Genomic DNA, 25,230 nt, shown 5'->3' on the forward strand with positions numbered 1-25,230 from the left:
AAATATTGAGAAAATATACTTATATGCATATTATGCAAATATATATTTACATTAACATACAATGTTATAAGAATGTTAAATAATGTGAATGCATGTTTAAAAAAGGCTACAGCTAGGTGGTTTCATGTCGAAGTAGCAAATAACCTGAGACATCTTCTACGCTTTCACTGGAATAACAATCTTTAAATCTACAGCAGATGTAGAACACATTGACAGTAGTTGAATTCTCAGCTAAATTATACTAAAAATGTGCTGTTCTCTTTCAAAATGACATGGCAGCTGGAACCAGTCCAAGGGAAGGAAAATGTGCTGTACAATTACAGTACTTACAAAAGATTCGTTTCACTGTTGATGGACACTTAAAATGCTTGTTTGAAATATTATGAACATGTATATGTCTCCAAAGACCTAGAGCAACGCTCCCATGATCAGCTTGCTCACTGCAGAAGAGAAAGCAAGAGATCATTAAAAACGATGCCCATTCAGGACTGGGTTTATATATGTCATAACATATATAACATATATTATGACATATATAAACCCAAGGAATTTTAGCACAGAAAAGTAAATTTGGCTTGATGAAATCGTAGTTGATGGATCTGCAATATAAATGACTTACTTTAAACTTACCAGTGTAACTCTACCACTTTATGATTAGTGTGTATGGCAGCATTTACAAACAATGTTACTAAATACTGACTTTATACACGATTACAGCTGTTCGAAAATTCCTATGACAATCCAAGTTTTGCAGTGATAATATACAACACTTACTTTCTCAAGGCTTGTTGTTTTGACGACACCTGCCTTTTGATTTAAAAAGTTCCTCTGAAATGCATTCTATGTTAAAGTGTCCATAACCTCAGAACGAATGTGTACATGTGTGTGTGCATACATACACTTTTGCTTTGCAGTGTGTGCTTTTATATACACACAATTCTTTGCTATATGTATTCACACATACATGAGTATGGTCTACATAGTAAAAGTTCATATATATATATATTTATAAGTATAAATATATATATAAACTCTGCAGGCAAGTAGTACTTCACTTGTTATAATTGAAGTCCTTTAAAAAAGTTCAGTCACTCAGTTAACATAGTATAGCCAGTAAATTAAGTTGAAAAGAGAAAATGTGAATGGAAACACCATTCTTGACCATCTATCGATGGCATTCACATCTGTTAGATCAGGGATTTTTATTTTCAATTGCGAAGACCTTCTTCGTAAATGGCCCCTCTTGCTGTGGGAGCCTGTTCTTTCTGACGAACGCCTTCCAAGGCTTTCGCGATGTGAGCTTTGTTTTCTGTACTGGATTCCTGAGTTGTCAAAGGATATCGTTGAATTTCGGGCATCCGTAATGCTGGTGGTGACCTCGTTGCTTGCCACCTCGTTGTGAATTTCAAGTGATGTTAGCAGAATGTTTCCATGGGTGTCCACCTAGGGGGCAAAAACAGAAATACAAATTGTTTCAAAAGACTTGACATCTATCAGCAGAACGTGGGTGTATTTAAATCTCCAAACCCATACATATTTTAAGAAAGCATGTATTCATTTTAAGCATGTGATAATCTTCGAAAAAAATGGCAATACTCAGCTGCTTAAAATTAGACAAGTACTTAAATACTTTTACAAAGAGGGTTATCATCATACTACCAATACCCAGTACAAAACCATATTTGGCAAACCCAATCATTTTCCTCTCCCTCTAAACCAGACGCATTTTAAAGGACGGTGTAGTTCAGTGAAATCTCTACGTTGCTGGCGGTGGAGGGAGAGGGTAAGGGATGGATTCTCTCTCTGCTACCTCCATGTGATGTTTGCTAAAATCACACGAATAGTTCTGACCTGCTGACATCTGGAATCACAGAGCTTATTTACAACTTCTCTCTTAAACTTTTCCTTCCAAAGACATTTGCACAGTTTTGCAATCATGGCAATGCTTAGCTGCAGGGCTCTTCCGCTTGGATAAAGTGATCTTAAAAAGCAATGAACTTAGACAAGGAAGAAAGCTGCCAAACTGAGGAAACAGGTGGCACTCTTCCCTTCCACCTCCATATCCAAGAGGTGGTGAGTACAGTGTTGAGCACAGGTGAGGAACGCAATGCCATTTGCAGTAAATAAGTGGAAAGTTATGATCATTTAGAGTCCTTAAATTCTAGTCCAGACTCTCTAGTCCCCCGAGTACTGATAGAGGAGGAGCAGCACAGTTGGGTACAGCTCCTTCAATCCAGAAAATCTTCCAGTTCCCATGAGTGGCACTGACGCGCAGTCCCAAACGATGCTGTTTTAGTAAGTATTTGGTAGCTTCAGCAGTGGAGCACCACATCGCCTTGTGCCCCATGCCCTGCACGGCAGAGAAGACAGGCAGAGAAGACAGCTGATGCAGGGATCAGCTCCAATCTTCCTGCCTGCTTTTGCGAAAGGAAAATAATGTCTGAATGTAAAATAAATGCTCTGTACTGGGTATTTTCAGCCAGTTAACACACGTGTGACTCTGTTCAAGTGAACTCAGTTCTCCATGTCAGAAATAGATAGTGAATCATGCCATACAGGACAACTTCCAGTTTTACGTACACAATTTATTCATCCACAACTCATCCTGCAATTAATACATTTTTCTAACCTGCCACATGATCTAGCCAAGTTAACTGTGCAGCAGTTGAGTATCTCATCCTAGAAGCATCTGTTTAAAAGTGGTTGAGAAAACACACTATTGTCATGGCCTTTTGAAGTTTATACAGTCATCTGGTACCACGTCCTTTGCAAGCTTTGTGTGATGCATTAAAAGTATGCGTAGCTATGTGTCTGTCCATATGCATTTAGCTCTTTTCAATCATCTTGTTAAAATTCTGTAAAATGGACATTTCTTTCATCAATTATTGATGCTACAGCTTATCTTTTCTCAGTGAAAACAATTATGGTAGTATATCAGTAATGCTTTGCCAAGCTTCTTGCAAATGGAAAAAGAATATAAAATGCTATGAACGACATACAGGCAAGTAGAAAAGAAGACCCTAAGGTATCCAACAAATCCTGCTGTTGTAGGCAACAGTACATTATGCTGATGAGTGCCTATAAATAAAAATAAACAACGTGAACCGAAATAATGGGATGGAGAAGCCTCAGTGGTGATTAAGAAGAATTTATTTTCCCCATGGCAGAAACCCATTGGGTACAAAAGTATGAGCTTGAGGTTTGTAGAAACGAGTTCATGCTGTTGAGCAGTATCTGTAACCAGGGAATACACACAGCTGTAAAATACAGCCATGGCTATCATCACTACTTATGGTGGTCTCTGAAAAAAACTGATTCCGTTTTCTCTGTTTTTTTTTCACAAAGAGTACAAATTATGATCAGGATTTGTAACAGCATTGTGTAAAGTATCTCCACAATCTGAATCTTCCTTACGAAGCTTCAAACTAAATCTCTCATCCAGGCCCCCACGGCGTCACATGTCATCTCCCTTCCCATCTCCTCCCAGGCTTTGAGAAATGTCCTTCAGCTTACTAAAAATGCCCCAGCAGAGGCCATTTTGCCGGGCTCCACCCTGACAGCACTGCCTTCCCCTTGCAGGTCTCTACTCCCTTTCTGTCCACCACTACAGATGTCAGCTGCTCTTTCCATGATCTCTCCTACTCTGACTCTGTCTGCCACCTACATATCTACAGACATTAGCCTGTCCACGGGTATTTTGTCCTTCAACACCGAGCCCTGGATTTTTGTAAGTGAGGTGTCAGCTGAAAGCTTGTATTCTGGAGGGTACATCTATGTGTTCAAGCTTCTCCTGCCCAAGAAAAGTATTCATTTGATTCCACGTATTTCATCACACCGCATAGCCTGCTTCACCTTATCTGCCAACCTTACATGCCACCCTAACGTAGCTTCTGCCTCTGATCTGCTGATGATGCTGCCACTTTTCACTGCTCGTCACTGCATCTATAAATCAAACCAGAAAGGTGGTCAAGAAAGTTGCAACGTTTGTGTAAATGCTTTGTCTGAACATACCATCATGTCCTATGAGGTTGTACGACAGCATATATTTTCTCAAAATATCAAATGAGACATCTTTGGAAACATACTTTTGAAATGCATCTCTTTGTTAACAGAGCAACAGACTTGCATGTCAAATACAAGGAAGGAGCAGATGGAGAGAAGAAGAGGTCTGCAGAAATTGCAATCAGGCTTCTGGTCTGCAGATATTCTTGAGACCTATTCCTGCAAATTGTATTGATTTCTTCAGAGGTTTTGGATAAACCACCTAAGCTCTCAACAAAGTTAGAGCAATATATGCTAATACTTTGTGACAATCTTACAGTGATGTTGTGAAGTATGAATACTTAATGCATGCAACATGTTAAAAAGTATTTGCACGTAAGCATGACTTCTGAATGATTTAAGCAATGATTTAAATGACTTTGACAAATGTACACAAGCTCTCTCAATGAATAAAGAAGCAAACCAATAATGGCAGGGTATCTTGTGCAAGTCGACTCATGTTTGCCAAATATACAGGTAAGGCAAAATCCTCCACGACTTGCAGGGATTTGGACTTGATGATCCTTATGGGTCCCTTCCAACTTGAGATATTCTATGACTTTATGAGTGCAGATTGGTGGCTCCAGGGAAACTGTTACTCCAGGTAACTGTACAGGTACAGATTAAGAAAAGCAGCTGAACTGATGCCAGTCATGGCTACACATGACGAACAAGGCCAATGTCTTTGATAAAACTTTAGTTTTACTCCTTATGAGCTGTAGAATATAATTTTATCACCTGGCACAGAAATGTCACTGTCTGTGCACTGGAAATTCTCCCTAAAGTGTGAACACCAGGCTTTGCTCTCGAACCTTGTTATAAATCAGAGAGATGACGTTGTGTATTTGGCCAATTTCCCCTCACTCCTTACCATCCTGCTCTACCCTAAGGATTTCCCTTGTCTCCCTGGGCCCCCATGCTTCCTGTAGTCTTCTTTCTGCCTGACCGTGGCTCCACCTGAAGCCATTCACTCCCGTTTCCCCGCTGTGGTCTCCACTGCCGGTGCTCCCATCTCCTCCCCGACACAAGCCAGGGCTGGTTGTTTCCATGGAGTGTTTCCCAGTGAGCTCATCAAAGCAGATGGTAACAGCTGAGTACCAAATCATTAATTAAGTCCCTGCTGAATCAGCATGGATCCAAATATGCAAAACTGGTGCTCTTATTTCAGAATCAGTTTTAGTCAACCCCCACCCCTTCCCCCTCTGAACAACTACAGCTCCTGCATGCCGTGAGATATTTTATACACGCAAAAACAGATTCACTTTTGAAAGTTCACCATTTCTGAACTATACATGTTACAGTTCAAAGAAAAAACCCAAAGACTCTAGCAGCCTAATGTTATCACACAAAAACGACCATAACTTACCTAACTGAAGCCAGAAAGAGGAGAATTAAGATAATGCTCACAAAGAACCTCTGGTCCTTGCTCTTGGAAGAACACCACATCTCCAATAGGCTCAACTTGGGTTGTACATTGTAGATATGAAACTTCAACGCCCTTTTTACACCTGGAAAGTCCTGAATCTACTACTTAATTCTAGACAAGCTACTGGCTCGTTTAGATGTTAAGTATTATATTTTTAAAGAAATGCAAGCCAAGAGCTGCTCTTGAATACCTTTCTCCAATCAAGATTCTTGGGAAACTTCAGCTTTAATGCCAGTTTGGAAACACTTTACTAGGGTTGGGAAACTACCGTAAGGTTTGATTTACTATTAGGTAGTGTCTGAATTATTTCAGGTTCATTTAGTTCTCTGTTTAATATTCCATAAATTTTAAGGAGTACTTTACAATGAAATCTCTTTTTCCTCATAAGTCTTTCACTCTACTACACAAAAAGAAAGAGAGGAAACATTTTGCTCAAACCCCATAGGTATGTTTGGGAGTTCATCAATCCCAAATTTTTAAATACCATGTAAACACTTTCCATCATATGAAGCAATATAAATGCAAATAGCGGGTTTAAATAACAGCACGAAAAGCCGTCTCTGTAGTTAGTCTTGCAAAATTACTATTCAAGTACATTATCCCACAAAATAGATATCCCCTTAAAATTATAATAAAATGGAAATTATTTTTGGTGGAAATTGTAATCTAGACTCCAGCTACCTGATTCTCACCTGATCTGCCCTGGTGCAAACATCTATGGTTATGCAAAGGGCAAACTACCTGGTAGCAGTTTTCATCTTCTTTACTCACATATAAATGACTTTCCAACATGTAGAACAGTACGCAATCAGGCCCTAAGTGTTATCTGTGCTTAAAGCAAAACTCATTGACCACATTATGCCTTGGATATTTTTTAAATAATTTAAAACTGCAAGCACAACAAAAATGATAGTGTTGAGTGTTCTCCCTGAGTCTAAAAGTTGATACTTCTCTCACTACCGTCGTAATATGTTTATATTAATTAATAAGCACAAAAAAATGAAAGAGACAATTATATCAGCCTAGTAGATGAATTCAGGGTAGCCAGCAGAACTGGGAAGATGGAAAAATCTTGGAAAAAAAGGAAAGGATGAAGAATAAAAAAAATTAGGAAGTTGCATCTTAGTATCACTGTCCACCAAGTAAGAACAGAGTTTGACAATTAACCTTGGTATATTTGAACTGACGAAGAAAAGGAAACGAATGCATGGTCATCCCTTCGCCTGTATTTTACATTGTCTGTGGATTCTTACAATTTTTGGGCTGTACTATGGACTGCATGTACAATCCTTATTACCGTCTCTGGATTTGCACCATTCATACTTGTGCAAAGTGGCTGTGTAACAAAATTAGTACACACATGACTCTCCCAGCGCACACCGAACGTCCCCATTGTAAGCGCTTCGGGACGAGAGTTCTTCTCACAAGAACTGTGCTCATCACCCTTGACAGACATTTTTCAAAACTTGGCACATACTCATCACTGCTCATGTTTCAGAAATATCCCACTGTTCAAAACAGCACCGAAAAAAGTATCCAGGAAAGATGAAGATGCACAGGAGAATACTGGCAGCTTTGCTATTCTCGTATTTTCCAATTTAAACTGAGTGATAATTCTGCCACAGCAGCCAAGATATTAATTCTCAGAATAAAATCCCACTTGTGAGAAAGGTTGCTACAATTAACAGTTCTTTAAAAGCGCTAAGTAGACGTAAGTGGCCTGAGCCTCTATTCTCAGCAATGCCTGGCGGGAAGCTGCTGCCTTGGCCGACAGCGGGGGTTTGAGCCAGGAATCTCCAGAGCTAAAAAACCATGCAGGAACTGCCTGACGAGAATGGCCTTTTTATAAAGGGTTATGATTATTGTTGTTCAAAGGAAGCTCTTCCCACATGTCTGGCAGCCACAGGGGGTTGAAGCTTGAATAAGCTTGTGTGATAGTTACCCTCCTGATTGATACCCTGGGGCTGAACTTTTGGTCCCACCGAACTGAAAACGTAAATTGCCACAGCTTGAACTAAGAAGCAATATTTTTAGCAGGGGACTGTAACAAATCATAACCTCTGTGGATTGGCCCAGAAGGAGCAATGTCCAAAACACATGCTCACCAGCTGATTATGCCAGTAGCCTCTACCACAAGAGCGAATAACAAGTGAAAACAGCATTGCCTTAGAGCTCTCTCATGCTGATTTAGTTATAAATTAGGCTGTATCTGAGCCTTATTTAAAAGAAACAATTTATGTAGCAAAACTGAAAGTGCACGGAGAGCTACAAATGAAGGCTGAATCTGCCAATGCAAACAGGACAAACAGAACTGATTTGTAACAATGGCGACCAGTTTTCAAGGGAAAACATTTTTACAGGCTACCTATTCTTTTCTGACAGTTTTTCCACAGAGAACTTTAATTTAGGCATCGATACCACAGGCAGAATAAATATTTTATGAAAAATCAAGATTCTTTCTTTATCCTAGAGCTTGTCCTTATGTATGAACCAGTGTATCAAGGTTTTCAAGAGAGAGTTTTCAATCTGAAACTGGTAAGCGTACGAAAATTGGTTTACACAAAAAAAGGAGCATCCTATGTTCGTCTCCAGTAACTGTGGTTTACTGGGAAAAGTCTGGAAAAGTTCAGCGAGGAATACTATTTACAGTGCATTATCTGAAATAAAATATGATGCAAAAGCAGTCAGAAGAAGAGGTGGCTATGTGTGAAATTTTCTTTGTAGTCAGCTGCTGATCCACAGATGAGTCATTCGTAAAGGCTCTCTCAAGTTTCATCTCATCACCAGTTCTGAATCTTCTGAAACCATTTCCAGAGATTCCGTTTAGTCAAACGTGCCTCAGTCATCGTCCCACCTTCAGCAGTGCTACACGGGAGAATACAGGGCAGTCTTCCTTTCCCCACTGCTTTTCTTTGTCACCTCTGTAATGTCAGGACACTGGCTGTGCCGTTCGCATGCTACGAGGGCTCTTTTCTCCCTAATGCCTGGAGCTATTGGGCTCGTTGGTTGGACAGAAAGCCGTGTTGGGAGCAGTGAAGCCAACAGGCAGCTCGGCAGAGGCAGCTGGTGGAGCCCTCCTCAACACAGCAAGCCTCAGTGGCAGCGCACCAGGAACAACTCAGAGAGAAGTGCCTAAACGGCTGGCGTTGGAGAGGCAGGTCCATAGCAGCAGCATCACCATGGAGATGGCTGTGCCAGTTTCGGCTTTTGAAACCTGTAACCTCCTGATGCAGGACAATGCAAAGGCATGCATTAGGAAGCAGAGTTACTGAGCATGAACAGTGGCTGCTTTGCAAAGCAATTACCGCATAAAACACAAACATACCCACATCTGTGGATTTTGTGGCCTAGAGCATTTTTGCTATTAAAACTTTCTTTACTGAAAGAGTGGTTAAACATTGGAACAGGCTGCCCAGGGAAGTGGTTGAGTCACCATCCCTGGAAGTATTTAGAAGACGTGTAGATGAGGTGCTTAGGGACATGGTTTAGTGGGCATGGTGGTGTTGGGTTGATGGTTGGACTCGATGATCTTAGAGGTCTTTTCCAACCTTAATGATTCTATGATTATAACTCTCCTGCTCTACAATCAGTAAGACGAGGAAAGCATGAAAAGCCCTTTTGCTACTATAAGAGCAGTGTTTATAACCAAGCCTGCTAGCTTGCACGCCAGACTTCAATTCTCTGATGTGTGAAAAACGAACTACGGTACCAGTGTCTATGCTGGTTCTACTGGTTTCCATGGGCTAAAATGCTCCCGAGTGAAAATAACGCGACATTTTCCCTCATCCTCCTCTTGTTCCCTTTGCCTGAGAGACAGACACTGCCTCAGTAGCACTCCCAGTCTTGGGTACCATAAGAGCAATGCTTGAACTCAGGGCCTGAACGCCAGGCAACATGTTGTGCTGCCTCTGCTCTGCTAGTGCTGCCTCCCAATACAAACAAGCGATTCCCACAGCGCCGCAGCCCCTCCTGTCTGGACCTGATACAGCACAGAGTTGTTCTGTCACTACACCCACAAGTTACAGCATCTGATGTGGACAATAAATGGACTAATGTTTATTTATTTATTTGGCTGGGTTTGGTTTTTGCTTGTTTTTTTCCTAGTGCCCTGAGCTAACGCTATAAATCAGTGACAGGGAGCTCATGCACACGGTTCGTATACAAGCAAATTCAATTACTAAAACAAAACAGCAACACAAATCAACTCAAAATGGTAGTCTTAGAGACAAACTAAAAATAATGCTTTCTTCCAGTTTTATATCTGAATGCTTTTCAATCTTCTTTCCAGCACAGCGTACATTTTAACAGTCATCAAATAGAGGCGATAGCTGCAAAGGGGGCTGCCTGTTTTTAGGCACTCTCCCATTCTTTAAAAATGTTGCTCAGCCCCAAATCATGTGAGATTTGAAATATTTCCCAGGATTAGAAACCTCCCCTTTCTGAATGGAAATATGCTCCATGGAAGCCTGAAGCCTCACCAAAATGAAAAAACCAATAATTTCATTGAACTCGCACAAGGTAGTGTGGCTTCACCTGTGGCTCTGAGCCTCCCTTACTGTGCAGTATGCCCTCCAGTTTGTGAGCCTCTCCCAGGACATCCAGCCACTGAGTCCCAACTCTAAAGCACGAAGCAAGCAAATGCCAAGCAGCCGCTATTTCCATCAGATCCAATGATCTTCGAGAGCCACCAAAGAACAGGTTGGAAGTTAATGCCTCTTTACTGCCCCTGAAGAGGTCAGAGCCAAAGTTGCAGAGCTTTCAGGTACTGTCTTACCATGGCAAGTGTGTTAAAAAAGTCTGGCATGACCACCTGTCCTGCTACATCCATGGATGCCTGTACAGCAAGGTACACGGTGGGCATGATCCAGAACCATGGAAATCGTTCTCCTGCTTCAGGGCTATGGTATCTAGAAGCCCTGGTAAATTTTGTCCAAAGTAGATCTGCTAGATTGATTTTCCTGGAGTGCTCATCCTGAAAGCAATGGGACCTCTTACCTGCTCTGAGCAATTCCCTCTGCTTTGCATTTGCCAGTGTTTTTCAAATCAGAAATTCAGATTTGACATCCTACATCCACTGAACTTGCATTTTCTGTCTATGCTTTCTTTCAAAGGAAGATTTCTGATCAGCTCTACCTAATGTCCCTGTCTTTTCCTGTTGCGTGCTGGCACTGCTTCTCTGAAGGCACTGAATCTAGTGACTGCAACAAAGCTCTGTTGACTTCACCAGCTGAGGCCTGGAAACAAAATGTTTTCCACAGAGAATGGGACCATTATTCATCCTAGATCATTTCAACAGCAAATATTCACAGTCAGTATGAGTATATGTGTCTCTACAAAGCATTTGGAGTTCCCTTTCACAGCTGGGACTACAAGGGACAAAGCAACACACTCTTCTTTCAGCTCTGCTGTGCCAAATTTGTATCCTAATTTAATTCATGCATGGTTGATATTAAACCAGCAGAGAAGTTAGAAAAGTCCATTATATTTGCTTAGGATGGTCTGGAAAGAAAAGCTTGTAAGTCAAAAGTGAGAAAAAAAAGGGTTGATATATGGTATGATCAGATCTGGGATATAAAAGTGACATGATCTGGGTATGAGGACCCCTCATTTTCATTAGTTTACATTCATATGCTTCTTTTGACAACACAGACCAATTGATCTCAAGATAGAAGAACAGTCAGGCATGGGGTGCTATTGAGCCCATTAACAAGACTTCTACTGAATTATGTACATCATTTAAATGGATAAGATTCACCAGATGGTTTCCATTGGGAGAACTGAACCTTAGTGCATACATCTGCATTACCTGCTTGCAGCTAAAATCTTCTCCATTGCTTTCAATTCTGATACTCTTTTTTTCCTCATCTGCTTTTTTTATTATTATAACTATTTATTTTTCCAGGAAAGGGAATTAATTCTTCCTGCTAGCTTAGTCCTAAGCAGTGCTGCCAACTGTGATGAGAATTTGGTTTCATAATATAGTAGACAAAAACGAGTTTATTGGTTCAAAAATTACTTCACAGATATGACTGTCGATAATTAGGTGTAGTTCTGCATTACATTTACTATAGGAGACAGAATCATTAGGATAAAAAAATACAGCTGAAATTACTTTTATGATACTGGTATTTAATAAACAGGTAGTAGTTTTGCCACTGTGGTCTCTTCTAATTTATAGCTGACAGAAAAAACAGTCTTACTCAACAGGACTGAATGAAAAAGCCTCACTGGGAGCATTTTAGCTGTTCTATTCAAACTGACATGGCTTGTTAACATCATATAGTGTTGAATACCTTGAATTTTTCTTCCAAAGGGAAAAAAAAAAGGGTATTCAAAAAAAGGGTATTCATTGGATGAAGTAATACTCCAGGCAAGGAAATAGGCTGGAGCGTAATCAGCACAGATGATGCCAATACTGTGCTTCAGAAATCAATCTGAAAGTTTCTCTAGGAATCATAATTTTCTGCTGGTCTTAAACAGCAGCAGGTGACGATGCCACATGCAGCAAACAATTAATTAGCATGGCAGAACTAATCCCTTATCTGTTCTCTCCCATTCTAAATGTGTCTGCTCTAAGTGAAGTGAGAAAAAGTATGCTCAGATCCTGGATTCCCTTACGTAGGTACTTGAGCAAAATCACAATTAAATTATATTTGATTTAAACAAATAAATGCCTTTGTAGATCTGGGCCTTTAGTTTCAAGCTAGCTGCACTCCCATTGTTATCTTCTTCTTACAGTTCCTTGTTATACAGATCATGATCACTTCGATTTCTGTATGCCTAAATATATTCTTCAATGTAGGTTCTTGAATATAAAAATGCCAAAGTTTGCCCACAAAAAGGAGATGTGGTTGGCAATGTTTTTATGCATCATTATTTTGCTTATTTCATACAGTTAGTTTTTGTAATAAAAGAAAAGAGAGACTATATAGAGATTAAAGATCCTACCCTGTTGCCTTCAAACTTTGAGCGATCGTTGTTTGCCTTTGCTGTTTTTTCTGCAAGTTTCTTCTGCCTTTGAGGGCCTTTTCCGAAGAAAATGTAGTTGACAAAGGCGTATTCAAGTAAGGCCAAGAAGACAAATACAAAACAGCCCATAAGATACATGTCAATGGCTTTAACATACGGAATTTTAGGCAAAGTCTCTCGCAGATGAGTGTTGATTGTTGTCATAGTCAGCACAGTTGTAATTCCTACGCAAAAAAAAAAAAAGAGCATATATCTTACAACTCTAAGCAGATCATGCTTCAATTTTATTTTTCTTTTCGGCAAATTTTTCTTGTCAGTGTGAAGAAGCTTAAAAATTTGTGAAAGATATCCTGCAGGTGACATCACTGCAAATGAAAGAAAAATTAAAGCTTGATGCATTATTATTCTGTTACAGTATTTCCTTCCTATGATCAGGGGGAGCGGCTAACAAGGGGGCCTGCCACCACTGCCGTGAGTTAACATAGCTTCATGGAAGCCAGTGTAGCTGTATGGAGGATCTCTTCCATGAAGACCAAACCGATCTGCGACAGGAAGGCAAATAGTCTGCCAAGCATTAAAAGATGTGCTCTTATAGCACTGTGCTGCTCAACACAACGGAGAGAAGTTTTTAAAAAGTAACAAAACTAATTAGAGGTCTGGATAGATAAAACCATGTGCACATATTAAGGCAGAGTGTTCATATAGATGGTGACAGATTCCTCTCATGCAGTTTTACATTTCTAAGAGTTAAGCAATTGGTTGAAGTTAGTCCTCTAGGGCCCCTCTGTAGTAGATGGAGAGAGACAGGCACCTTTCTAGAGCAGTTCATCCCATCTATTTTAGACACCTGTTTCAGGAAAGAATAACATAGAAGAGGGATTTGAGGTTACTAGTTTAGAGCAGTAGTCTAATTTTTACATAGAAAGAAGTGAGATGAGCAGTGAGAGGCAGACAGGTATGTGCATTTGTGGAAAGAAAAAGCCAAGGAGGGAGAGCAGCATTTTTACAGTGATCGACTGGACACTAATAAAGTACCTAGAAAATCTATAAGGTATGTCATACCCTCATTTATTTACCTAAGGACATAGCACCTGAAAATATATTCCAGAGCACTGTTTTGAAAAGCTGGTAAGAAAAGCAATTTTATTGTCAGTCTACTTGAATTCACCATAAACTGCAGGGTCTGTATCTCTGCTGGAAATTTTACGGGAATCACAAATCACAGGTGGCTGAAAACACTGATTTGTGGACTAAGTCTATATTGGTAAAAGAGGCAAACCATTCTAATAGGTCCCCTCCATTACTATTTTCTCTGATTCTGTAATTATACCATCAGTTTGTAAGTAGTCACTAAAATGCAGGCAGAACAAAAATAAAGAATGAAAAAAAATGGCTGCCATATTATAAAGCACAGCTTCTTTTACCTGAAGAGACAGAAATAAAGACAGTGTAACTCAAAATCAAGCTGTTGGTGTAAATAGTGTCACTCCAGGGAACTGTAGTAGTAGCCTGTGAGGTTCTGTAACAGATATTTTGTATATTTGGTAGGTCAGCATCACGCGGTTTTCAGCGCTTTTCTTCTAAACTGTGAAACAAATGTGTGTTGATGTCAGATGTTTCACGGCTTGAAATACATCGGAGACACACGCAGCACAAGCTTATTTAAAAATTGTATTGGGTATAACTCACCCAGCTCTGCAGTAAAATGAGGAGTATAGCTGACACGTTACTTCTACCTAAAGAAACTTCGACAAAGTCTCTAGAAAACCTCCATGCCAGCACAAGGAACAGGGGTGTGCAGCAAACACTATCATACATTTGCAGCCCAAGGGCTTTCTCTAGCCTGAAGTAGCTTCTTTCCTTGTAGGATTACCTGCTGCTGCTTCCCACAAGGAATTCAAAGAATTACCTAAGATCCAGTTGATTCTTGTACCAAAAATCCTGCAGATTCCTTTTAACACACCCTTGGCATCTCACCATCATTGCACAGATGCTTACCAAGGCCTATGTCAACAAGGGACTTAGAGGACTGCCCAGTGGGGGTTACAATGCCCACATTTTTGGTGCCTGTTCCCAGGCTATAATCTAGATTCCAGAAAGAAGCCCTTAAATACCACATGGAGAGAGTTTGGTGGCTCTCTCGGTGATCCAGAAGATTAAGCACACCGAATAGAAAGATGGCTATCACCAACCAAAAGGAAATACGTTCCCTGGGAGATCCTGACACCCTGCAGGCAAATGCCTTTCTGAAGATCAGTAATTTATTTTAAAGCACAGCTGGAGGAGAAGCAGCTGACACTCACCTATAATATTAAAATAGGGTAATCTTGTGATTACAGCCCTTCCCAAGAGTGAGAACTCTTCAGATTATTCTTCTCCTCACTCAAAGGACTGAACTTAGGGCTAACTAGCAAAAACTCAGTTTTGAACGGAATTGATGGTTTTGCATATTTCTCTTGAGATCAGCCCTGTATCAGCCTCGATCGGCAGTGTCTATAGTGCACAGTCTCTGGAATGAGCTGGCCTTTGCTCTATGCTGGGGTTCCTCTGTTGAGGGAACTACCGGGTTCAGTGCAGGCTGGAGCACAGACGGCGTGTGCAGTGAGGGACCAGGGACAGGAGCAAAACATGGAAGGGAATGAACTAGGACCAGGCTCTTTCAGAGAACACAGGCTTCTTCCAGGGGTGGAGTAAAAGCTTGTCTCCATGTCTCTAAGGACTGCACAGGGAATTCTTTCTCTAACAAATACCTAAGCCAGCAGGCCTTACCCTCCTCTGAACTGAGCTTTTCAGAGCCAGTTCCGTATGTCCAAAGGTGCTATATTGCCTTTAAACTTTGATACCATTTCATATCAGCTTCAGACTCATAAGAGAGGCTATACAAAGGAACATAGGATTAGACCCATGGTACTGAACTTTATTATGCAAACATCACAGACATAATCACCAAGGCACTAACTGTTTTCTCAGAAAAACCTATTAGATGGATTTTCATCCTCTCAAAAGGACTTTGTATCAATCGGAAATAGAACATCTGGGCTCCTGAGCCTGCCTTGAATGTAGTCTCCAACTTTTGTTCTAATATTTGTGTTATCACAGTACGGTACTTGATGAACTTGTGCTACACAGAAATACATCACATGAGACAGTCCTGTTTCTTAAACACGGAAAAACTGTGAGAACTCATTATAGAAGAGCGTGGAATGTCACTGGGTTTGGTAACTTCCATCTAACAGTCTATTCTCTGCAGTCCTGGCCGGCATGTAAAATCTAGATGCTGACTGATGTGTTTGAAGTGCTCCCCTCATAACACCTCCAGGGTGGATCTTCGGTATCCAGTAGTTCATTTATGAATACATCAGAGCTGTTTGGACTCTATGTCCCACCTCTCATTCAGCTACTACTTAGCTGCAACCTGCTAAATGTCAGATCGTGTCATGCCCATATGCACCAGCTAATCCACAGTATCTGTAAAATTACTGTTCAGTAACTGCAGTTAATCTACAGTATCTTCAGTTATCCAAGTTCAGATGCTAGGATGTAATATTATATTGCACAAAGGTATAGGTGTAGCTGCCCAGCCTGCTTCGGTACGTGGGATCTTGGGACGTACGCAGTACAGAGATGGGGAATCTCATGGGCATGGGTTGGAGTCACCTTTTGCTGCAGAAAAATAAGGGAACTAGGAAATATGTTCCTGTTTTAAGAAGAGAAGAGAGCATAGCAGAAAGTTATACAGCATAGGCTTAGTGTCAAGTTTTGGGAAGGAAGGTATGTGCTATTGGGAAGCACAGGGTTGAAGACAGGATTTGGGATGAGATGAGAGGCAGCAGTAGTCATAAGGATTATTTATGGATCCATTTAATATTCCTTGTCTCTAGCTATCCCTGAGTATGCTTCTGTAATAGATGAAATATTTTCTGTGAGCTATTTTGAAGCCACCTCCCCTTATCTAAAGCATACTTTGATCTGAAAAGGTCTTGGACTGGGATCACCAATCTGTGCCAAATCCATGTTTTTCTGCCATGAGGTAAACGGCAGTTTAAGCTGTCATAAAAATGCACTTAGCATACCGTACATTCTGAGGGTGAGCTGGGATGTCATGGTCCATAGCTGACGTGTCCCCTGCACTCTGAATGAGCACATGGTCTTGAGGTCTGTTCCTGCCACTGGCAGATAAAACACCCAGCGCCTCAGGAGGAGGCTTGGAGCCACACTTGTCCTCCCACATGAGCTCAAGCCCTTGGAGTATGATTCCAGAGCTGGTCCCCTCGCTGAAGCTACTGACAACAACATTAACTTTGACGAGAACAAGGCTGAGACCCATATGAGCAGCTCACGCCAGAGATTTAGTGGCAGCTACATTCTTGCATGCAGAGGAAAACTTATCACTTTTGAGACAATACTGAATGACATGATTTTGACGTAAATGATTTTGGAATATCAAAACACTGACATCACGTTGCAGCCTTTAACAACCTCCGATGGCTACATTCAGTCTGACATTTTAACGTCCCACTCATTCTTAGCACATACCAAGGGCAACTCTTGCTGCGGATGCATCATAATTGATCCAGAATGACACCCATGATAAAATGGTAATCAGTATGGAGGGCATGTAGGTTTGAAGAATAAAGTATCCAATATTTCTCTTCAACCTGAAGCTCAGCGAGAGTCTTGGATAGGCACCTGAGGAAAGGGAGGGGAAACCAGTGTTATTCATACTGAAGAGAAGACACTTGCAGATAGTTGTCGTCAGTTTTAGAAACTAAGGTGTGCACATTTTATGGGGTAGTATGACATCTGCAGAACAGTAGGGAAAACGCCTTCACTGTCTTACTGGTTGGTATCAAAAGAAACCTTGCAGTGAATATAGTGAAATCCAAGCAATTTGTATTTGGGAAGAAAAGAGAGAGTAAATTATTCTAGATTACTGAACAGATGGGGGAGCACTGGTTAGTTTTTAAGAACAGCTGCTTAAGTCTCCAAGTACAATGCTTATCCAAATACACAGTTTTATGTGTAGTATTTATATTCAGAGGATTAGTAACGTGCATAGTTTTGTATGTGCATGGAAGAGTTGTTCATGAGATGGAACTTCTTAATTACATCTGCACTATGAGAAACATGCTACCTGTGGTGTCAAAAATAAATTGTAATGAATTCCAGTAAGGAAAAGCCTTCAAATTAGATCCAAAGGCCTCTAACATCAATTACAGCCAGACAGAATTTTTCTTCCAAAAATATTTTTTCTTTTTTTTTTTTTTTAAGCAAAAAAAAAAAGAGTTTATATGTGTGTGTACATATACACAGTATATATATAGGATTCATTAATTGTTAGAATTGGAGCAAATAAATAATGAAAAAAATGAATAACCTCAATGTCAATGTTTCCAACAAAACATTTTATTATTTAACTTCAAACTGATGTATTTCAAAATTGGTGTTGATCTTACTGAACAGATTTTATATATTTAGAAATCTCAAACAGTTTAAAAAATTGTGACTTCTTTCACCAAATGCAAAGAGGATTAAATCTGAGTACAGCTGTACAAGAAAAAGGTAGTCATTCCCATAACATTAGCTCAATGATTTCAGCTCAGTGTTTGCATTACTAGTCTTAGATATGACACTTCCAATAGCTCATGTAAAAGCTCTAGTTAGTCAACATCCTAAAAAACATTTCCCAACACACCGAGGGCCCAACTAGATATTAGATCACATCCCACCCATGCTAATGCAAATATGTGCAAGATATGAAAGATTACATCTAGCAACAAATAAAAAATTACAAACTTCCCTTTAAATTATGTTCATATGTTTGCATATGAGCATAAGAAATTACATTTGCCCATATACACAAGAATGATGGATTTCCTGAGAGAGAAAGCAAAAGAAGGAGTAGAAAACTGCAGATGTCTCTTCATCACATTCCTGATATTTAGGTATACTTTGAGTCATATGACAGAAAAAATGCTACACTGTTTCCAGGCAGCAGAAGCATCCTGGGAGCATCAAATTTTATGCAACTATCCTTAACTGTTTTATCAAACAATCTCAGAATAACTATCACTGGAAAAAGAAGTAGATGTATTTGGTTGCTGTGATTACTTCAATCAATCAGTAGTAATTTTTTGCAGGGTGAAATGACTTCTAGTTTCACCAATAGAATAATATTGGTAGAGTCAGAAGAATTTATTTCATCATGAAAATCAGACCAAGGTTTTCTGCTGTCTAAAGCAATCAACATAATTTTCAGCAAAGAATCATTAGACTTTAGCTTGCTTAAAATCTTCATTTTCCAATGAACAATATTTCATTTCAAAAGACAAATTCTCTCTTTGAAACCATGCCTGCTTTTTTGCTAACAAAGCTTAACTTTTTCATTGAGCTTCCTGTGAAATGGTTTCCACGGTCTTGTGTCTGCAGACTATGTAAATAAAACAGGAGCATACCCTGCCATAATGAAATACACTAAAAATGTAGCAGACCTGATCACCTTTCTGCAAGAAGAGTAGTGCATCAGACAGAAATCTTTATAAAGCTCTGTTGAAGAGAATTATTTCATATAATACACCACCCATGTAAAGGATTCTCTATAAATGTCTTCCTTTCCAAAAGTCCTATCCAGGTCTGGGTGTCTGTGGAATATCATTGATAGAGGTGATGACTGGAAAATTTCCCATAAAATACTGATTCTTTGATAAATAGTCTGAAGGATTCATTCAAGATTGTTCAGTGGAACTGAATCACTGAATCAAAGCCTCTTCTTGGGCTGCTCCAGTGCCAAGGACCCTGGACGCATTGGGGAACCTCAGAGAAAGAAGAAAGAGAGCACTTTGCTATTGATAAAGCAGGGAAAATGGTGTGGATGGAGGAGGCGTGTGTCCACAGTGGAGAGAAGTAATGTGCCACGTATGTCAGTAATGTTCAGTAATGAAATTCTGAACTGAGAAACAGTACAATGGAGAAAACTTTCGACATTTGTCTTGAATGCTTCACCGATGACCATCATCCGTTATCTCATCACGATCTCCATCTAATGGGATAAGGTAATTACTGAAACTAGTGGGACCTGGCCTTAGAGATGGACTCTCCAGGCAGATTGTCTCAAGGCGACCGATATCAACATAAAGTTGTTTCAAGCACTAGGTTCTTTGTCCTGAAGCTAGAAGATAGAACCCTAAGAACCATACCTAGGGCCAGGGCTGTCAGTGCTGTCTGTCTTCCTGCTCTAAAGTTGGAGCTGGACTGTAACAGAGAGATTCAGCTGCAAATCTGAAGGTGCACTGTTCCTTTTGAGATGCCCTAAGACATCTCAGACACTAGCACGCAGCTGGTGGATATGACATAGCCCCTACATCTTTTTGATCAGCAGCTGGAGACTAAGAAGGCTGCCCTGTATGCCATCTCAAATAGCAGCTTATAAAGCGACTCACTTGAACTGCATACACATGAGCTAGGTGTCTAAGCTCTGATTGTATTTACATGAGAGTCAGTTCATCTATTCAATCTAGTAAATGAAACCTAGAGAATTATCCATCTCCTCCTAAAATAGACTCCTACTGGTGGACTGAATTTGTCTCCAGACTCCACAGCTGTATTGAGTAGATTCCCATCAACTAAGACACCTAGTTCATATGTAGACACTGAAATTATATTCCATCAGAGCAAGATGAATCCCAGCCCTGCAGGTCTCGGGGTAGGTTTTGAAGGTCTGTGGCTCCTGGGCAATCTAACCAGAAGTCTTGCTGGCATCACGGCTACTTACTGGAGTTGACACATTGTTCAGTTTCATAAAGGTAAATAGAATGTCATCCTGTTTTGTTGTGATTTTCCAAGCTCAAATTTTATTGGAAGGTCTGGATCTCAGGAAATTCCAGAATAATTTGATCTTTATATAGTTCAGCTTGAAATTGAAACATGAACTGGTAGCCTTGTTTTTTCATATTATGCAGCCAGAGTTCTCCTTTAGGTAGCTCTCCCTGAGACTACAAAAATCTGTATTACTTTCACCTGTATTGCTTTTATGCCTTCACAGATGATCTATAGGCCTTGCCTCCAGCCTGCCATCTCTGCTATAATATCTCACCTCCGGCAAACAGACCACAGGAATCTGTGGAAAAAAAGAATTAAAAGAAGGCGCATTCCTTATTTCCCCTACTTATTTCCCCCTCCTTGTCTGGATGGCTAAAGCTCAGTGAAAAGGATGGGTCCTAACCTGCATGGAGCAAAGATAGTAAGCCCAGATCTTTATTTATCTAAGAAGGAACCATCTTGTGTAGTTTATTTAATAAAAATGGATTTCTTGGTGAGCTCAACAATTACACTGTTACTTGCCCGATTATGCTTGGATAATGATTTGTCAATTAAGGCTCAGTACATTTAGAGATTAATTACCAGGAAATTCTAGTTGTTAACATTCCATCAAAATTTGTTTTTGCCTACAGAACGGTGTTGCTGTTCAGGGACCAGATTTGTTACCCTTCCTCCCATCTCATAAAACATGTTGATGTCTATGTGCTAATTTAAAGAGTACAGGAATTACAGAATTTGGCCTGAAGTATTTAAATCTAACAACAGTATTGAGAATGCAGGCATGAAAACAAATACTTAATCAATAACTGAGCTCAAAATATTCCTCTTTCATATATTTGGGCACTTGGTAAAAAGTAATTACTTGTTTCTGTTTCAATTTCATTAAAAGCTAGCTGAAATATCTAGCTCCAAGGCTAAATTAGTCTCTTGCTGTTTTATCCAAGTATGAACCAAGATAACAGAGTTGGTCAGTTACAGAATTCTTATTTTAATCTGTTCTTCTGGGAAGGTTCTTCCGCTAACTGGAAATGTACTTTACAGTTTGATCTTTCAGAATACAGCAAATAATTAATTTTCAAATCTTTTAAGACTACCCTCCTCTTACTAACAGGTTGCTAATCTGGCTCTGACTGCTATGCATCTTGAAGCTTTTAGGTGGTGTTTTACATATCCCCATTCCTGTTCAGTTTCTTAGCATTTCTGGATAACAAACATTTAGGAGGGGGATTCAGCTCACAGGTTTAGGCACTAAATTTCAGGTGTCTGCATGCAGATATTTACACATGGATAGCGCATAAGCTCTCAGTGTAAACCATGAAGATCTAGACATAGAGCCAGCTGAATCTAAGGGTGTGATACAAGTGCCTATAGAGAGGTGTCTAATGCCATTTGAGATGCCTTAGGCTACTGAAGAGTCGAACTTAATACTAGTTAAGTAATTAATACTGAAGCACTAGATTGGCACATAGGACACAAGACTGTAAAACTCTGGAACAGCAGCCTAACTGCTAAGCAGGATGTTCTACAGCATCTCAAGAGGCACCAGATACCTATGTTTAGGCAACTGAATAGTGTCCTAAGAGGTATTCACTTGACAGAATAGAAGCGTTTAAGAGCTGAATAGCTCTTCAGGCTCCCTTGACAGCACTGATTTTATATCATTTAACTGTAGACTTAATTTAGTTACTGATCCATAGGCAGCCAGTGCCATTTTAGATGTCTTATGGTAGCCTGTATGGCCTTCAGCTAGTGTTAGAAGAATAGTCAAACCAGATTTTTCTTCACAGCAATTTAAATACTCCTTTCTCTTATTTCCATCATGGATAAAGAGAACAGGCTATTCCCCATGTCTTTGTACATGCCTTCTAGACACTTGAAGACGTTATGTCCCACCAAGTGTTCTCTTTTTTTAAACTACACGATCATGCCTGGCTCTCCGGCAATCTCATGTATTCCATTTTCTAGACTTCCTACTTGCTAATTTTCCCTAGACCCTCTTCTATTGCTCCACGATTGTCTTGAAGAGTGCTACCCATGACCACAAATGCACAGCTCAGGCCTTAGCAATGCAGGTCACACTCCTTGTGGGATGTGGTTTGGTTTTGGTTTTTTCTCCAAAAATATGTTATTGACTCATGTTCAGTCTGAGATCAATAGTAACACCTAGATTTCTACACACATAACTCTGGCCTAACCTCGTATTCCCTATCCTGAATTTGGATAGGAATAATTAGTTGTATAAATGTTGTATTTTGCACTTGTCCATACTGACTTTTCTACTTTTTTCCAGACCCATTTTGCTAATCTGGCAAGATCATTTTTAACTCCAATGCTATGCTTCAACATGCATGCAGTTCCTCCAGTATTCTTGCAGCCCTGCACAGCTTCATGTCATTATCTATGGGGTTTTCTCGTGCTTACCATTGCTTCTCATTAGTAACTATGGGAACAGATTTTTCCATTTGCATAAGTTACACAAGATTATACAGCACTGTTCCTCATGGATGATAGAAGAAATAACTACTCTAAAAGCTGTTTATGGCATGATTCTGAAGTCTTCTTTTAGTTTTATACAATCAAAGCACACTAGTACTGAAATGTCTGAAATGTTCACTGAGATACTGCGCTCAAAGAACTAATATTTTCCCTTGAGACTTCAATAACCTCTAAGCTAAAAAAAAAAAAAAAAAAGCATGCCTGACTTATTTTCCGCAAAAATGTAGAAACTGGCCCTAATTACTAGGACCATAAAAAAGTAGGGTCTTGAGAAGAAATTTGAAAAGAGTGTGCTGACTTTATCTGTCAGATTCACTAGCATGCTTCGGATTTACAATTAAATATGTGGTTTTGAGAAACAAATGTGATGCTTCCCCTGCATGGAAATACTTGTCACAAAATTTCATAATTAATCAAGCATTTTCATAATGTCCTGTACCAAAATAATAGTAAATGCAGTATCGTGTCTTCATCAGTGACACAAATTATATGCTTCAGAAAATGGTACAAGAAACATGGAATAATCTGTTCTCCGTGACTGTCTCAAACCCTAAAGTATGAGACTTTTTTTACTCCTTCCACAAGTTTTTTTTGAAAGAACTGTTAGGATTCTGAATATTTGGTCAGTCATATAAATGTCTACTCCTAGTTTTCATTCTCTCTCATATTTGCCTCACAGCTCTTAGAATTTCTCTTTTTCCTGAATTTAACAAATCTCTCTCATCTCTAAATTACTAAATCATGTCTTTACTGAAATATTTCACACGGAACTAAAAGGTGGCTTTGGACTGTCAGAACAGATAAGTTCTCAGTATTCTCATTGTTGCCCAAAGAGCCATTCCACAAAAGTATATCCAGTCTTGTGCAGGGGCAGGTAAACCCTGGCTGCCAAAGGTGACACTGGCTGCAGAACGGAGGGATAGAGGATTAGAGTATTGATTTCTCTTTAAAAAAAACCCCACCCTTCCATTCACAATGATAAACAAGAACAGCAGCAGTTGGCAAACCTCCTCACATTAATTTCAATCCCAGCAATATTTACATTTTGTTCTAAAATACAACTTGTGTTTCTGTGTACTTTGAAACAGATGCTGTGGCCAAAGAGTGGGTGAAGTGATGCTTACAAACAGAATAGAGCTGAGCTTCATTTGTTCTAGTGTGCTGGGACAGATGGAACAGCACACTCCTGTGGTCTGAAGAGTACTGAAAATCTGGAGGTCCCAAATAGTAGCCCCACACTTGCTGATGGCTTTCTGTGTTACTTTGGTCTTGCCACACATAACAACATTTTCCTATGCTGGTGTCTAATATTAAACATGTAAATCAACATCGTGCTTTGTCACCTGAAGACATCCAATGCTGTCAGTTACCAGTAACTTTTACTACATCTTCAAGGAAACAAGGAAAAAAGCCAGGGATTTAATTTTAGCATCTTAACAATGATGACAAAAGCCCTGGCTATGGACACAGTACTATATACCCATCAGTGCAAATCAAGATATAAAAGATATTACATTCACTATACAACAACAAAACAAACATGCACTGAAAAATTGCAGGGAGGTGTTCATAAAAACCGTGGCTTTTTGACCTAGTATGCCAAAACATACTTATGTATGATCAGTAACCCTGTAGGCTACATTTAAACTGATGATTCAGAGGCAAATGACTTCATATTTATTTAGATTATAGATATTTAGGTATCTGTTTAAGCATCATCACACACACACAAAAAAACCAGAAAGATAAACAAGAAACGCTATTTCATGGACCCCTGCCTCCAGGCTTTATCAAGTAAATAATTTCTTTAGCCAAACACACAACACAGACTATATATAATTATGATTAATAATGATTAATTATGATTAATAAAACAGTAATTGTCATGCACAAGGAAATTAAATACTACATAGGCAAATGACAGTACTTGCCTGTGGCAAAGACAACATTCTTTGACACCAGTCTATATTCCACGATGGAGAACTGAGGAAGCTCAATCCTCTCCACGCCAGTGACCGCGTTATCTCCACCTCTCCAGTAGAACTCTATGTCATCGGTTGTGTAGCCATCTGTAGGCAAAGCAGAAGAGTAAGTCAGAAATAACAGCAGACTCAAATGTAGCTTCAAACACAGTACACGCAGTTTGTCATTGGAGACAATGAAAAGAACCAGAACAGCTGGAGTGGTGTATGGTATTTTGTTCTGTATGCCTACGGGAAGGTGTCCTGAAGAGCTGTGCCATTACAGTTTGCACAGTAATTTGAGGCAAAATACTCTGTTTCCTTTTTTTTTTTTTTTGTTATCACTCTTATAAGAGTCACATAAGGATTAATGGCCCCAACGAGACAGAAAATGCTACCCAATAATTTGCAAAATTGCAGATTAGCATGATTTTAAGACATCATACGCATTTAGCACTGAAACCAAGTGTATATTTATGCTGGTAAGCACCAGAAGAAGGTGGATTATTCAATGAATAC

The 25,230-nt window shown here is 39.7% G+C and overlaps 1 protein-coding gene across 3 annotated transcripts in view; it reads right to left on the reverse strand.

The window, feature by feature from the left end:
• Positions 1–260: 260 nt before the first annotated feature.
• The window catches only part of LOC104071609 (gamma-aminobutyric acid receptor subunit beta-3), a 30,359-nt gene continuing 5,389 nt past the window's right edge, over positions 261–25,230 (reverse strand). Inside the window, exons 3-7 of one of the 3 annotated variants that reach the window (XM_009582551.1) lie at positions 24,682–24,819; positions 16,973–17,125; positions 12,416–12,660; positions 4,836–4,853; positions 261–1,443 (exon numbers count right to left, since the gene is read on the reverse strand). In XM_009582551.1, coding sequence (XP_009580846.1) covers positions 1,093–1,443; positions 4,836–4,853; positions 12,416–12,660; positions 16,973–17,125; positions 24,682–24,819 — 905 coding nt within the window. In that variant the 3' untranslated portion in view covers positions 261–1,092. Of the gene's footprint in view, positions 1,444–4,835; positions 4,854–8,386; positions 8,409–12,392; positions 12,661–16,972; positions 17,126–24,681; positions 24,820–25,230 lie in introns of all 3 variants that reach the window. The other 2 variants (XM_009582550.1, XM_009582549.1) reach the window with 2 other exon arrangements.

The sequence above is a fragment of the Fulmarus glacialis genome, unplaced genomic scaffold (genome assembly GCF_000690835.1).
Source record: "Fulmarus glacialis isolate BGI_N327 unplaced genomic scaffold, ASM69083v1 scaffold33577, whole genome shotgun sequence".
Taxonomy (NCBI): Eukaryota; Metazoa; Chordata; class Aves; order Procellariiformes; family Procellariidae; genus Fulmarus; species Fulmarus glacialis.